At 38.0% G+C, this 16,522-nt stretch overlaps 1 protein-coding gene across 2 annotated transcripts; it reads right to left on the bottom strand.

Annotated features, from left to right (window-relative positions):
- Window positions 1-3,168: 3,168 nt before the first annotated feature.
- Window positions 3,169-13,572, bottom strand: ARL1 (ADP ribosylation factor like GTPase 1). 2 transcript variants are annotated; one of them, XM_047740134.1, is made up of 6 exons: window positions 13,340-13,567; window positions 10,968-11,105; window positions 8,970-9,051; window positions 7,634-7,745; window positions 4,307-4,485; window positions 3,169-3,583 (listed from the first exon to the last, which is right to left on the bottom strand). In XM_047740134.1, the coding sequence occupies exons 1-6, from the start codon at window positions 13,341-13,343 to the stop codon at window positions 3,553-3,555; spliced, it is 546 nt and encodes a 181-aa protein (XP_047596090.1). In that variant the 5' UTR covers window positions 13,344-13,567; the 3' UTR covers window positions 3,169-3,552. The 2 variants fall into 2 exon arrangements, with proteins under 2 accessions (XP_047596090.1, XP_047596091.1); XM_047740135.1 differs by lacking the exon at window positions 10,968-11,105 and having other exon boundaries at window positions 13,340-13,572.
- Between the last annotated feature and the right edge of the window lie 2,950 nt (window positions 13,573-16,522).

The raw sequence follows: 16,522 nt of genomic DNA on the forward strand, positions 1-16,522 counted from the left end.
ATCTCCCCACACCAAAAATTACAGAATTAACACCTGGACTGGCAAGGGTCCTCCCCCTACATCAGCTATGTCTGGTTATTAAATATTTTGAATCACTCCTGTATTCAACCTCAATAATTACAAAAATGCAAATTAACATCAATGAAATTCCATTTTGAATTCTTTAGGTTGATAAGGTTGACAATGCCAAGTGCTGGCAAGCTTGGTGAAGCAAAGGGAACTCTTATAAACCACTTTGGAAAACAATTTGGTGTTACCTTATTCACCTATGTGGTATCTTTGTCTCACCTACAATTGATGTGGAAGCAATATTTTAGTGCTTGATATATGTGGGGCAGGGAGGGATCTGGGTGGGCAGAGAGAACAATCCATCCTATTTGCCAGGCATTTTGCTAACATTTTATTTAGTCCTCATAGTATTCCTAAGAACTGCCTAAAATTGGTTCTTACTTTACAGATGAAGAAACTGAGACTGAAGTTAAATAATTTACCTAAGGGTAACATAGGCTGCAGGTGGCATAATCAGGATTCACACCCAGGATTGAAAGCCTATGCTTTTTATAATTTCTAATTATGGAGTCAGAATACAGCATATGGCATAGAAATCAAATGTTCAAACATTCCTGAACTTTAGCATCTGTGTTTTGATGTAGCTCATCTCAAACAGGAGTTCTCATACTTCCAAGGGGTTTATAAATGTGCCAAAGGCATAAACATGGGGCATCACAGAAGGCTGACTGCAATTAATTCTGAGTGATTTAAAGTGCATGTACTGGTTTTACAAAAAATTTTTAATATAAATCAGGAGATAACACTAAGGCAAAAAGCAGAAAGAACAAGTATCTCAGGGATATTAAGAACAATTTAGTAAATATTTATTTAGTGCCTACTGTATGCTGAGTACACCACACTAGATGCAAGGGACACTAACAATAAATAAGGTATGGTCCCTACCCTCAAGGAGCTTACATTTCCACAACTTAAAGTGCATCTCAAGTATTCTAATAACAAAATTCCACCACTCCTTTTTCAAATGTGAACACATAACACAGCACAATTACCAACCAGGGTTATAAACAGAATATCAGAGCTAAAAGAAATCTTTGATATGATTTGTCCAAGTCTCTTGTTTTATGGAAAAACAAACAGACAAACAAACTGAAGGAATGGCCATTTGTGCCTAGAACTCATGCGTTCAGATTTTAAGTTTGGTGCTTTGCCCATTTTCATGGTTCTCCAAAATAATATTCAGTAGATTTTTATAAATATCATTCAAACTCCTGTAATTTACCTATATAGTCATTTTCTGCTAGACAAGGACCTCATAATTTATACCATATTAAAATCAGTATATGCTCTATTTACCACATTCTAGTCTTTGTGAGAAAACAGAGATAATGATCATTCACGTGGTGGTTTGGCTATTACTTCAGGTGTGCTCAGAGTTCAAGACACCAAGAGCTATTGCTGCCCAGCATCTGCCTGCCAGGGCCTCTCTTCTCCCATACCTCTCAACAGTACTCCTAAAGTGGGCGGGTGGGGGGGATGCACTGAGCTACTTAGGTACAGACCCAGCCACTGACCAGAAAGGAACCCAAAAGAAGCTGAAGAGGTATTTTCCTAGCTGACATATAGCCTACTATTTCAACTATGCATATACTCTAAGGTGCCACAATGTGCCAGGCACCACACTGGATTCCAAGGAGATATATATATATATATATACATACATATATATATATATATATGGAGATATATATATATACACATACATACATATATATATATAAAGTCTATCCATCAGGAATGATTTGGAAACTATGAAACAATGTTAATTACATGCTCAGTAATAGTAGGAGCAGCATTGAGAACAATTGGGCTTAGAAGCTGTTCTTCAAAATAGACTTCAGAAACCAAATTAAGAATGGGTGCTGGGGAATGGGTAAAAACATTGAAGTCCCACAGGTGAAAAGAGAAAGCCACAATCATTTGATCTAAATGATCAAACTATGAAGCAAAGAGGCTAGAGGCCTCCAAAAAGGCAGTGGCAGGAACAGGGAATGGACCACTAGTATGAGGGGCATCAAGTTTTTTAAATGCTGGTTGTCCAACTTAAAGATTTCCCCCAGTTTAAGTAAATACAAGGGACCATATTCTGTCACCACCATAACCAATCCTGTGGTAGACTGGATAGTTTGAAAAGTTCCTTTGAACATAACTGTTTTTGATATTCTAGCACTAAGTATTTTTTAAAGCCAAGAATGCTCAGTTTCTCCCTGTACAACCAATAATGTTTGGCTTTTCACCAAATTTACATGTCCAATTACAGATAAATAAATGAAAGACAGTAAAGATACCTCTTACAGTGCTTCTTAAAATAGATTTTTTTAGGGGCACCTGGGTGGGTCAGTGGTTTAAAGCCTCTGCCTTCAGCTCAGGTCATGATCCCAGGGTCCTGGGATTGAGCCCCGCATCGGGCTCTCTGCTCAGCAGGGAGCCTGCTTCCTCCTCTCTCTCTTTGCCTGCCTCTCTGCCTACTTGTGATCTGTCAAATAAATAAATAAAAATCTTTTAAAAAAAAATATTTTTTTAAAAATTTCCTTTAATATGTTGTGGATTCCATCAAATATAACCATTTGGGATTGTTTTTACTACCTCTACTAGTACAGACAAATTTACGGAAATTATTTTGAATATACCGTGTCTATTTCAATTAGCATAATTTTATGTAAGCAATTAAGGATGTCTATCTTGCCAGTACTGAGTTTCAGGAATTTACGATACAGTTTATGGGATAAGCTTGACACCGAAATCTCACTCTGAGCCCTGTTCTGACCTCACTAGCTGATGACCCTGTGCAAGCCAACTAATCAGAACCTTGGGTCCATGTCCATAAAATAAAGACATTACAACCTGTCCTACCTCTATCACAGGGTTCCTATATATATAAAAATTTTTTTGGCAACCATACAAGTACTATAAAATGACAATTACAGACATCAACTAGGTTAACCACCAAGATAATTTTTCAGCTTCATGCCTACCCAAAAGCTTTTAAACAAAACAGCTTAAAGTGGTCATTAACCAAATGAAGACTCTGTTACCCAAACCATGTCCCTACTCTAAGTCTAATCTTTGGAAGAACTTAATTCATTTTAGTGGAAAAAATCGAGGTTAAGATATTTATTAGTGTTTATACAAACAAGCTGCAACTACTAATTCAAAAATAGGAGGGTTTTTCCTCAGAAAGAGTACATTCTTTAATAGGACTCTATTTGAATAAGAATTCCATACAAATAGAATATATACTTAACACAAGAAAGCAAGGGAGGATTTTACATTACACAGAACATTCAGTTGGTTCAATCATGGGTGAGTTACCCTTCCAACCAAATACTTATATTTTATATTTATTACAAATATTGCATTCAGTTCAGTATATGCCAACAATCACACAGTTTTAACATTTAGTAGCATGAAGCACACTTAACTGTTTCTTTCCAAAGGGATATAGGATGTAGTCTTCATTTCACAGGGGTAGAAGTGACTGAACTACTGTCTGCTCTTTAATGTTTCAACTAACCTGTGAAGACAAAACAGTTTTGTAACATTAACTTCAAACTTTCAGGTATAGAGCATGATCACTTATAGTAAGTTTTATGCTGACAGTGGATTTCAAAGCATTTTAAATGATGAAAGCTAAGACAGTTACACTGAAGAATAACATTATGGACCCAATTTCCATGAAAGCCTTTTAGCTTTCACTTTTATCTGTGCTCTGAATGAATAATCAAAGAGATCAAATATCTTTTTTCTGGGCTGTTAACTACTTGCAGCATGGCCAGATGTGCATTAACTCAGAGGTGAAAACTAGTCTCAAATTGCACAAATCAATTACAGGACAGTGTAACTACTGTATCACTGGTCTGTGACAAGGACATCCAACTATGTGTGTGTGTTAAGGCAGAGAGCATGGAGATATGTAAGGGAAAGTTCTTGAGAAGAGGACAGTCTTAACCTAAGTCCTGAAGGATAAGGAATTGGAGGATGTGGTGAAGAAGGGATAAGTTTAAAAAAAAAAAAAAAAAGGGCAGAAAGCTGGCTTATCTATCTATAATCAGGTAGGTGTGGCTGAAATAATAGCCGATGTATATGAAGACCAGCAGAAGAAAAGGCTGGAGGAACTTAATATGATAAGCTGCAAAGTAATCTGAATTTCATCCTTAAGACTAAAGGGAAAGCACACGTGTACAAAGAGCTACACACACAAACAAATGCACAGATGGCTTCTGTAAATATACTTTACCATTCCATTGCCTCATCAAGGCCAGTGCCTTTGGTTGCTGAAGTTTTGAATATTTGCCATTTTCGGTCCTTCAGTGCCGGTAACCCAAGTGAATTTGCCATCTCTGAGGGAGTCATGGCCTGTTCCATGTCCTGCTTATTTGCAAACACCACTAAAATAGCTTTTCTCAGCTCTTCTTCCTAAATAAAATAGAAGGTACTTAATTTTCTCTAATCAATTTGCTTCCTTGACTTTAGAAAGAAATGTCAACAATTATATTATTTTAAAAGTTTATTCTATAATTATGAATCTATAATGTTCATTATAAATTATTTGAAATTATAGAGAAGTATGAAGGAAAAAAGCTTCATCCATAATCCTACCTCCCAAAAATGATCACTCTTAACACTCGATATTTTCTACTGCTTTATAATTCAGATACTTACCGTTTATTAATATATACATTAACACATTTAAGATCACATTTATATACAGTTCTATACCTGCTCTAAAAAATAAACATTAAATCATGGATATTTTTCCAAACAATCAAAATTTTCCAAAAAAATGTAATGGTTAAATACACTCTATACTATGAATGCATGTACCATCAACTATGTAACTGTTCTCCAGTATTAGACTTTCACTAGGTTCTTTTTTTACTTGACTATTACAGAAACCCAAAGGACACAGTCATTACACAGAAATCTTTGTGTGAATCTCTAATTCCTTAACAAATTCTCTAAAAGTAGAATCAAAGTATGAACTTTATTGGGGTTCTTATTATATATATATTAATAAACTACTTTCCAAAAAGGTTATAACAATTTAGGCTCCACCAACAGTATATGACAGCCTTGGAAGAATTAGAAATTACATATTCTTCCAAACACATCATCTCATTAAATATTATCAGAGTATTAGAAATGCAAATGTTATGTGCAATATAGTTTTCTCCTGTGCACCTTAAGTTCATGCCTTTTGCTCAGTTTTCTATTTATTTGCAAAGGGTCTTGATAGGATTAAGAACACTAATCCTTAATCGCTGATTGTAGAACTATGTACTGTTCCCTGTTTTACACTAATTTGTATTTGCAGGGTTTTTGTTTGTATTAATATAATTAAATCTATCTTTTCTTTTGTAATTCCTTCCAATCCTTTGATTTAGAAAGATCCTCCCTATCTAGAAATGTTAAACATATTCTCTTACATATTCTTGGAGTTAACAACTTCAATTTTTTACATTCAATTCTTTACTCCAGGAAGAATGTATTTTTGTGTACAAAAATAAGATAACTTAAATTGGTTTTGTAAGTTTGAATGTAACAGAACAGACCTGACTCATAAGTTACATGTACTTTATATTATATATACAGTGACTGAATCAATTAAAAATTACTTCCTAAAGAATGAATAATTTTTAGTTCTTACTCATAAAATTATACAAGTCAAATCCCAATTTCACAAATAATCCAGCACGACTCAAGAAAACTGTACACTGAAGATAATAACACATTTCTTTTATGTAGTACTTTTTATGATAAAAATCCATACCATTTAGATTATATCTAACTAAGTAAGCTTTTATTTTAAAAATCCATTACACTGAAAGCAGTTAAACAGTCCCTTAAAATTCCTTACACTTGAATTTGGTCTAAGAAGCTCTTATGATAAATATGATGCTACATTGTGAAAAAAAAATAAGCAACAGTTTAAAACCAGTAGGTCTGCAATTTATAACTCAGAAAGCATTAAGAAGTCATTAGTAAAGAAATCAGAAGTCCGAAGTATTCTGAGAATGCTTCTACCCTGGTAATCAAATGGCCTAGAAAACATTTAAGCATTCAACAACTGGCTAAGTCAGAATCATAGTTCTGGCAGGAAAAGGGAACATACTCATCTAATTTTCACAAACAAAGGTAATTTCATTATTACTTAAATGAACCATAAGCACATTTGCAAAGCTTATTTAACAACTGGAGATTTTTTAAACTTTTGATTATTTAATGCATCCTCTGAATTCAGCTAGCCACTAAATTACCTTATGAACTTCAGTGACTACAATGTTTTGAGTTCTTAAGTGTTGGGCACTGTTCCACACATCAGGAATATTAGGGTAAACTCAACTTATATTTTAGGGTGGGAGACATATATGAACAAATATATTTTAAAATACTGGAAAGAAACAGTAAGTTGTACAAAAAATAAGGCAGAATAAGGTGTTAGCAAGTAAGTGAGGCTCCTCTCTGAGGCAGAAACATGAGATAAAAGATAAAACATGCCAAGACGGTAGCCATGCAAAGATCTGGAGGAGAGCATTCCAAGCAGAAATATGAGCAGGTGCATAAAGCCCTAAGCCAAGTGTCGAATGTACAAGCTTGGAGTATCCAAAGAACAGAGAGGTCAGTATGGCTGAAGGACTGTAAACACTGGAAAGAATAAAGAATGAGAAAGCTGGAAGAGATAAACAAGGGCCAGAGGTGTGCCAGAAACCCAGAAATTCTAAAACAAACAAATAGGCTTTTTATACCCTAATCTGCTCCCATAAACTAAGTTATACAACTAGAAATAGATTTTATGGAAAAGTACTTCACAGAAGTAACTTAAAATAGTTTCTTCAGTTTAGAGAGAGTTTTACCTCTGAGCTTCCTAGAAAGAGTTTTACCTCTGAGCTTCCTAGAAAGAATCTACTTTAAAGAACGGGCGCCTGGGTGGCTCAGTGGGTTAAGCCGCTGCCTTCGGCTCAGGTCATGATCTCAGGGTCCTGGGATCGAGTCCCGCATCGGGTTCTCTGCTCAGCGGGGAGCCTGCTTCCCTCTCTCTCTCTGCCTGCTTCTCTACTTGTGATCTCTCTCTCTGTCAAATAAATAAATAAAATCTTTAAAAAAAAAAAAAAAAAAGAAGTTCCTGTTTGGGGGCGCCTGGGTTGCTCAGTGGGTTAAAGCCTCTGCCTTCGGCTCAGGTCATGATCCCAGGGTCCTGGGATCGAGCCCCGTGTCGGGCTCTCTGGTCGGCAGGGAGCCTGCTTCCTCCTCTCTCTCTGCCTGCCTCTCTGCCTACTTGTGATCTCTGTCTGTCAAATAAATAAAATCTTTAAAAAAAAAAAAAAAGAAGTTCCTGTTTGGAATTTTTTTTTTTTAATTTTTTTTTTTTTTTTTTTTTGGTCTTTTTGTCTCCATCTCTCTTCCCAACAGAATTTCTGGAATAGGAAGTAATTTATATAAAAAGAAAATGATACTAAATCCAAGGGGGGAAAATGTCCTGCTTTTAATTATTCCTCAAGTAGTAACAATAAAAACAGCAAGCAAATGTAAAAGATGTCCCTACATTTGAATAAAGTTTTCTTACCTCCAACATAGCAACTAACTCTGATTTGGAAATGCCAATTCGATCTCGGTCACAACTGTCTACCACATAAATGACTGCATCTGTGTTTGAATAATAACATCTCCAGTATGGCCTAAAGAAAATTCAGAAAGGGAGAATATATTATTATCTGAAAGAAAAAGAACAGGTTATGTTAATTTATATGCTAGGACTTGGCAATGATGGGGATTAGGGGGTTTACATGCCAATCTTGCCAGTCCCCCGTGTGAGAATCAATGCCATAATTCATTGTTTCTGATGGTATGTATCATATCCTTCAGATGTGATGGAGTGGAATGATAAACATAATTCACAGGATCAAGAAGTTTCAAAACGAGTTCAGACTTTAGGCTAAGAGAGTACTTTATAATCAATCTATAAAATCACTAACTGTACTGAGATAAAGTTATACATAGACCTTACTATTACATCTAATAAATCTCTAACTAGGAACTCCTTAAGGAATGGGTTCTTAAAAAAAACTTTTAATATGATTTTATACAGCAGACATTAAATTGACTACTGAAGACTTCATGAGCAGAAATGGCTAAAATTAGAGAAGGACACAAAAGTGGTTCAAAAAATAAAACCAGTTAAGGGGCACCAGGGTGGCTCAGCCATTAGGCATCTGCCTTCAGCATGGGTCAGGATCCTAGGATCCTGGGATCCAGCCCCATTTCAGGCTCCCTGCTCAGTGGGAAGCTTGCTTCTCCCTCTCACACTCCCCTTGTGTTCGCTCTCTCACTGTGTCTCTGTCAAATAAATAAAATCTTTAAAGAAAATAAAAATAAAACCAGTTAAAAGGCAGGAGGATGTTTGGAGAATGTCCTACTTATGTTTTAAGATGGTAGGTACCACAGTGAGCAACACTGACAGTCACCAAACCCTCACAGTGGCCATGCCAAGCATAGAATGCAGGGCAGGAGACCTATGGAGACCTAAGTTCTACAGGGTATCTATGTTCACATTAGCCCTAAATGGTGGACTGAAAGTTATTTTTATAAAATCCAAAACAGTCTGTTTCAAGACAGAGTGAAAAGAACTAAATGGAAGACCCTTTTCAGATAAAAACTACTGAAGGAATTAGATCTTGAGATTTTCATGAAAAAACTTTTCATTAAGGTAGTATCTGAAGAACTGGCTTCCTTAAATTTTTTTATTTTAATTCAATTGAGAGAATAAGTAGTTTTACCTCATTTTAAACCAGGTGGTTCCCATTTAAATTACAAAAGAAAACATATTTGACTTACTGCTCTTAACCTTTAAAGGGCTTACTAAATGTTCAGTACTATAAAGTAATCTGGTCTCTGTACCATACCTGATACTTGTCTGTCCTCCTAAATCCCAAACTTGGAATTTAAGGTTCTTGTATGTTACCGTCTCAACATTGAATCCAATAGCTAGAAAAGAAATCAAAATCAGTAGTCTATGTAGACTAATGCATTCTACCTTCAAAGTATCCAATCCAATTTTAGCAATTAACGAATTACTACTGAATCACATTATTGGTTAAATTATTCCACTTAAGACAAAGACAAAACAGTTGCTGTGCTATACACACACACACCATCAATTAGCAATATCAGTTTCAAGTTATATAAGAATCCCTAGTCACCTCTACAAATATAGAATTTTTAGCTCAATGGAAATCATACTGTTAAACTCCCTGTATAATACAACCCTGGCATACAAGTGTTTAGGAGGTTATGTTTAGAAAGAACAGCCACAGATGTATTACAAAAAATGGAATTTTGATAGACAGCAAGTAAACAGGGAACAAAACCAAGAAAGCCTAAATTCTAAACTTCAGTAGGTAAGGATTCGGCAACAGCTATATACCACTTTATGGAAACTGGTTTCTCTAAGTGTGGCAATCTCACAGATCCTTTGCAGACTTCCTCAAGAGCTCATCTGTAGTAAGGTTGTGGCTAGACAGTCAATGGGGAGGTGTCCCATCTCTCTTCCCTCCGATCCTTTTTAGGGGGAGCTCTAACACCACATGACTAAGGCAGGATACTGTTTTCATTGAAAGGAATCTAAGGGAGGGTGGAGAGGATTCTGAGAAAACTGGTTTCTAAGATTTTAGAAGCTTAAAAAATCAAAGTGAAAAATGACTTATAGCTATAACTGGACAATTAACTTTTGTTTTAAATTTAAGTCTATGTTGGTAAATGATTCTAATGAGTATACAGTAAACATTCCCTATCACAACTGAAAAATAACTATACTACACCTGAGTGAAAAACTAAAAAGCAAGTTTATGATGTCTCCCTTAGAATTAGGTAGGAGTGTAATCACCATTTTTACCTCAATTACAAACACTGTTTATATGCACAGGACAAGAGTATGCTGTAAAGTTTATTCACTGAAATGCAATTCACTGGGCTGTGTGCACTGCAAGGGCCAAGACTTAACCACAACAGAGATGGGTTACTTTGAGAAGCAAGAACCACGGGAACTAAAATTTATTGAAGATGGCACAAAGAAAATAACCGATGCCACGGGGCTTAAAAAGTTCTTCTTTCATGAAAACTAGACTTTTTTTTAATCTGGAAATTTAAATACTACTAAATATAAAATATCTTGAGTGATGAGTGATTTTAGAGGCATAATTTAATACTCTTCAGCAAATTCTACAAACTCTTAGTTTAAATATATTAATCTTCTCTAAGTAAATTCACATCAACAAATTTAAAAAGTATAAACAGTATTCTCATGTAGTCAAACAGGACTGTTTGAGAATATCCTTCTAAGGTATCAACGACTGATTTAAAATTGAGGTGTTTCTTCTCTTGATATAAAAATATCAGTAATACCTAAAAAGGTACCAGATTAATTCAAGAGTCTGTCTCTTCCACTCCATTCTTTATAAGCGATCAACAGAATTAAATAAGAGAAACAAATCTTAATTAAAATCATTTAACAAATAGGGGGAAAAAAGCCTATCAGATGCAATAACACCACTTAACACCTACATAATTCTTTAAACAAGTTTACAAAGTATTTTATGTACTTCATAAAGTCAGTGGGTGTTATCTTCATTTTGTCAATAAAGATAATGGCTCTCAATGAAAGTGGCTTCATTTCCCTTCATTAAAGTGGCTTAATTCCAGCCAACTTTAAAAAATAGCTCTAAAGAGCAAAACCCAGCCATGCACAGGGGTTTACAAACTGCCTCTAAACTTATGAAAAATAATGTTACCAATATTATGTCCATACTAGAAGTTTACAAACCTTACTATATTAAAATTACCTTATTATTACATTAAATGGAAAACAAGAACCCCTACAATTAGTTTATCATACCAACACTTACTAGGAATAGTAGTAACGACTTCTCCAACCTGTAATCTGTATAAAATTGTAGTTTTTCCTGCTCCATCTAATCCCAAAATTAAAATCCTCATTTCCCGAGTTCCAAACAGACTGGAAAAAATACTTGAGAAAAACCCACCTGAAAAAGTAATAAAAGAAAAAATGCATTCAGTATCATTTTGTGAACTAAGTCCATAAAACATTTAATCTTGCCCTTTGAAAGTGATACCGAATTAAATAATACTGTTATATTCTCCTCAATTCTTAGGTGCGTAAGTTTGCTACCAATGATATATGTTAATCAAGATCAAACTAGTAATTACTGATTGTCACCAGTCCTAAATAATGTGTCAGGAAGGCACAAAAAGATATATTCCCGAATAAGAGAAACAGAACCACTGTCCTCATGGAGTTCACTGCTTTATGTAAATTGTTTTAAAAGATTTTATTTACTTATTCCAGAGAGGTAAGAGAGAGAGCACAAGCAGGAGCAGCAGCAGAGGGAGAGGGAGAAAATATAGCAAGCGGGGGCAGCAGAGAAAGAGGGAGAAGCAGGCTCCCTGTAGGGAGCCTGATGAGGGGCTGGATCCCAGGAACCTGAGATCATGACCTGAGCCAAAGGCAAGTGCTTAACTGCCTGAACCACCCAGGCGCCCCCTGGAGCTCACTTTCTAATCATGAGAATATAGATACCTTAGCATGATCTCCCCACAACCCCTAAACACTAAAGGACAAATCAGAATGACAGTGGGACAATAAGGTTCTCACATGTGAAAAGCTATTGTTTTCCCTGTACTGCACCACCATCATCTCTCTAAGCAATATAACTTGCAAAAGAAATTGAGACACAGAAGCCCAAAATAACAAAACCTAGTTTTGAGAGAAAATTCATTTAAAAAAGTAATAAATGTATCAATGTATCATTAAATATTTCCAGAAAGTTTCCTATACATAAGGCATTGTGTAACATAAAAGCACTTGTGAACAAGAGTTGTGATTATCAGAATCACCACTGATTGGTGATTAAAAGCTTCTGTGGCACCGGGATGGCTCAGCTAGTTAAGCCTCCCACTCTTTTTTAAAATACATTTTTTTAAATGATTACCAGAAAAAAAAAAAAAAAAAACCACTTTGGCCCTTTCCCACCAAAAGCCATCAGAGAAGATTAAAAGACAGTTACATGAATATAAAAAAAAAAAAAAAGTTGACAACTGAAGTGATGTCACATGCAACGCATGGTTATCTGACACAGAAATGACACAATTAAGAGCCTCAAGTCTAGAAAAATGAAGAACCATGGGCCAGAGAACCTTAGAAAAGTGTAACAGAAGGTGCATAACTTGATAAAATCCTTTCTACCTTTTACACTGTAAAAAAAACAACAACAACAACAACAAAAAAAAAACAAAAAACCTGGGGCACCTGGCTGGCTTAGTCTGTGGAGGATGCAACTCATCTCACAGTTGTAAATTCGAGCCCCACCTTGTGTAGAGATTACTTAAAAAATAGAATCTTTAAGGAAAAAAAACTTAAGGGAGTTATGGAAGAAAACAGGAAAGCACTTATGTTCCAAGACAAGAAGTAAATCCCCTGGAAAAGGGTAGAGGAATTAAAATAATCCAAAGAATTTGCATCATTTGGACAGTTGTAAACCAGTTTAAAAATCTGCACCTTCATTTGGGTTCCAGCCGGGAGGGAAGCTAGCTATAGCTGGTGCTTGTGAGGACAATGTAGTGCCCTCAATTAGCACTCCAAATACTGATATTAAAATTTCACTCACTGACCAGTAATGACCAATACAATCCCTATTTCCTTCTCCACCTTACTCTATCATTTACATGAAAAGCTACAGATAAGCAAGCAAATGCCAAGTTGGCTAGAAAACACTGGAGCAACATTCCCTTTGGATTTTTTAAACTGACGCAATCCCAGGGACCAGGACAAGAGAATCAAGCTTCCACTGTGAGGTCAGATCTCATCTTTAACGCAAGAAACCTGCGACTGACAAATTGCCAAGCTTCTCAAGGCCAACTCTGTCCCCCAAGTCAAGGTGGGTCTGAGGAGGTGAGGCAAAAGTTCATGGTCAGGGGAAAGGACTCAGGGTTCCCACGCCGAAGCGCTCTCCGGGCCCGCGCTGTCCCCACCCCCCTAACCCTTCTGGGATTCAGGGGACAAGAGTGAGAGCAGGGGCGAAAGTTCCAAGCAGGGTCCACCCCCACAGGTGAACAGCCAAGGTAAGTTAAGTCTTCAGCGACCCGCCCCTGAAAAGCTGACTACTCTGGGCTTCCCCGGCTGGCCCCCCTCCTCTTCCTGATCCTAGCCCTCGGCCGCAGCACCTCCACCGCTCTTGGGAGCCTTTCTCGGATTCCTCACCCATGGTGAACCGCCTGTCCGCCCTTGTCGGTGGTCAGAGACAGGCTCCGGCCTCGGCAGCTACTCCTATTCGGGCCTCGGCGCCTCCACCTCTGCTCTCCTTGGCCTCCGGGTCCGGCTTCGGCTCCCAAGCGAATCCCTTGGAAGTCCGGTCCGCCAGCAACTTCCACGTCGGACTCCTGGCGGGGGCGGGAGCGAAGGGCCGCAGCGACTACGCGCCAGGAACGGCGACCTGAGCGTCCGCGTCGTCGCTTTCGACGAAACTTTTCGGTGCGCTAGGTGGAAGCCAGAAGATAAAAATATTCAAGGACCCCAAATCTCTCTTGATTCTGTTTTCTTGTACTTAAAGGGCTTCCAAAATAGGGAAATTCGAATTTTCATTTTAAATTCTGACACCCAAAAGTGGCGAATCTGCCAACCAAAAATTCGAGTCGGGCCTCCATACTGCAGCTGGAATGGACGCCGGCACAGGATGTAGCGTCGCTGAAGTTGTAGGTGCTGAAGTACCCTGCGGGGGAGACGTACCTTTCCCTGGGTGCTTTTCCCACACGGAAATAGGACTGCATAATAATGGTAGAAATAGCCCCGGACGGCCAATACCAGTCAACCTTACACTTGAGGTCGCTAACTGGGGGTTTTTGGAGTCGCAGTGGCGTGCAGGGTCAGCGTTAGAGGCGTTCACCCCTTTTTCCACCTGAGCACCTGACCCCCCTTCTGGGATAGGCAGGATGGACGAGCTGGTTCAGATCACAAGGACTGAGGACCTGTTCCCTCCAGGAGCGTGAGAGTAATGCTGGTCTTGACAGGAAATTGTATTGGGAGGAAGGAAGTGATACTTGGAAGATGGGAAGAAGGGATTCCCCTCGATTCTGATCTTTTTTTTTTTTTTTTTTTTAAGATTTTATTGATTTATTTGACAGAGAGAGACACAGCGATTGAGGGAACCCAAGCAGGGGGAGGGGGAGAGGGAGAAGCAGGCTCTCCACTGAGCAGGGAGCCCGAAATGGGGCCGGATCCAAGGTCCCTGGATCATGACCTCAGCCAAAGGCAAACGCTTAACCGCTGAGCCCCCAGGCGCCTTTAGACTATAACATTTTTAAAAGGTTGAGTGTGGGTGTCTTAAAAATTCTTAAAGGTGGTTACCTGGGTGGCTTAGTTGTTAGCCCCGCCTCCGGCTCCCTGCTCAATGGGAAGCCTGCTTGTGTTCCTATTCTCTCTCTCTCTCTCTCTCTCTCTCTCTCTCCATCTCGAATAAATAGTCCTTTTTAAAAAAAAGTCTTAAAGGTACACAGAAAAGTAAACCTATCTCTAGCCCTCAATCCCACAGTTCTTCATAGAAGTCACCATTGTATACACTTTCTTAGGTCTCCTTCCAAATATAATTTTTGCATATGATGTTTTTATTTAAAGTAGAGATTTTCATCCATTCAAAAGACGTTTATGGACTGCTTCGTTTTTACTTCAATTTCAGACCTCTCCAGCTGCCTAGGCATTGAACTAGATTTGCCTGTTGCTCTCGCCTCCCTTCCTGGCTTCTCAATCATAAATTCACAAAAATTTTCCTTACAAGGAAAAGTTCGGTTTTATTTGTTATTCTTTATTTATTTATGGGAGAGTTGAGCCACTCTTTATCTAAACATCTAGACCTTTTTAAGGTTGTGCTTTGTAAGCATTATGTTATCCCAGCTGTTGGACCTCAGTGGGCTGAGATTCCACTGACCTTTTTCGACCTGTTTTTCTTTTTTTTTTTTTTTTAAAGATTTTATTTATTTACTTGACAGAGAGAGCTCACAAGTAGACGGAGAGGCAGGCGGGGGGGGGGGGGGGGGGGGGGAAGCAGGCTCCCCGCCGAGCAGAGAGCCGATGCGGGACTCGATCCCAGGACCCTGAGATCATGACCCGAGCCAAAGGCAGCGGCTTAACCCACTGAGCCACCCAGGCGCCCCTCGACCTGTTTTTCATCCACCTCCAGTCCATATCTTCGCCAGGCTGAGCTACTGCCACTTGGCAAATCTTGTCCATTACCACTTCAAATTTTGTCCATGCCAGATTTATGTTTCCAGTATAATGCACATAACTGAAAATACGAATTCCTTTTAAGGGAGAACTGAAAGGAAAGATACACTGTAAAGTTTATATTTGCACCACATATTCTGAACCAAATAAGCAAATGAGACCTATATGAGGACGCTGAGTAAACTGAAGCACTATATACAGATGAAAAAGCATTGTTAATACTATTAGGTGGCATTTCAGCCTTTTATAAGGTGTATTAAGCACCTATTACAAGTCACAATGGAAACAGTATAATAAAAACCTTTTAGGTGATTTGATCAAAAACTTTATTTTTAGGGCACCTGGGTGGCTCAGTTGATTAAGCAAATGCCTTCAGCTCAAGTCATGATCCTAGAGTCCTGGGATTGAGTCCTGTATCAGGCTCTCTGCTGATGCATCTGGGAGTCTGCTTCTCCCTCTGGCCCTCCCCTTCTTGTGCTCGCTCTCTCTCTCTCTCTCTCTCTCATTCTCTCTCTCTCAAATAAATAAATAAAAACTTTTAAAAAGCTTTTTTTTTTTTTTAAGATGTATTTACTCATTTGGGGGCAGGGGTTGGTGTAGGCAGAGGGAAAGACTCTCCAAGCACACTCCTCACCAAAGGGCAGGGCTGGATCTCAGGGCCCGTGAGATCATGACCTGAGCCAAACAGAGTCAGATGCTTAAGACTGAGCCATCCAGATGCCCCCAAACACTTTATTTTTAAAATTTACCCATTTAACTCTTTGCCTTGTCTATTAAGATTTGATCTCATTTCCTGGTTGCATCAAAAACTCTTTATTCTCAGAAACATTTGATCTACAGAAAAATCTGCAAATACTAAGATATTAAATTTTTTTCTAACTTAGATTTAGAACAACTAAAATAACTTTCCTGACCATGTTCAAGGCCTTATGCTGTGCCTATTAAATAGTTCTAAAACAATCCCTACTCTCAAGGGTGCACTCATTAACCCAAGGATACTTAAGACAGAAAATTTAAATGGTTTCACTAAGTGCTGAGACATTTGTAAAAGCAAAGCCATAAACCGCTTGAAGAAACTTGGCTAGTCTTTATTGATGGTAACATCGCAGCTCTACCTTCTCCTCCCTTCTCTCAATTCCCGATTCCTAAGGCTATAGCAGTTCCTAC

This window comes from Lutra lutra, chromosome 8 (genome assembly GCF_902655055.1).
Source record: "Lutra lutra chromosome 8, mLutLut1.2, whole genome shotgun sequence".
In the NCBI taxonomy this organism is placed as follows: domain Eukaryota; kingdom Metazoa; phylum Chordata; class Mammalia; order Carnivora; family Mustelidae; genus Lutra; species Lutra lutra.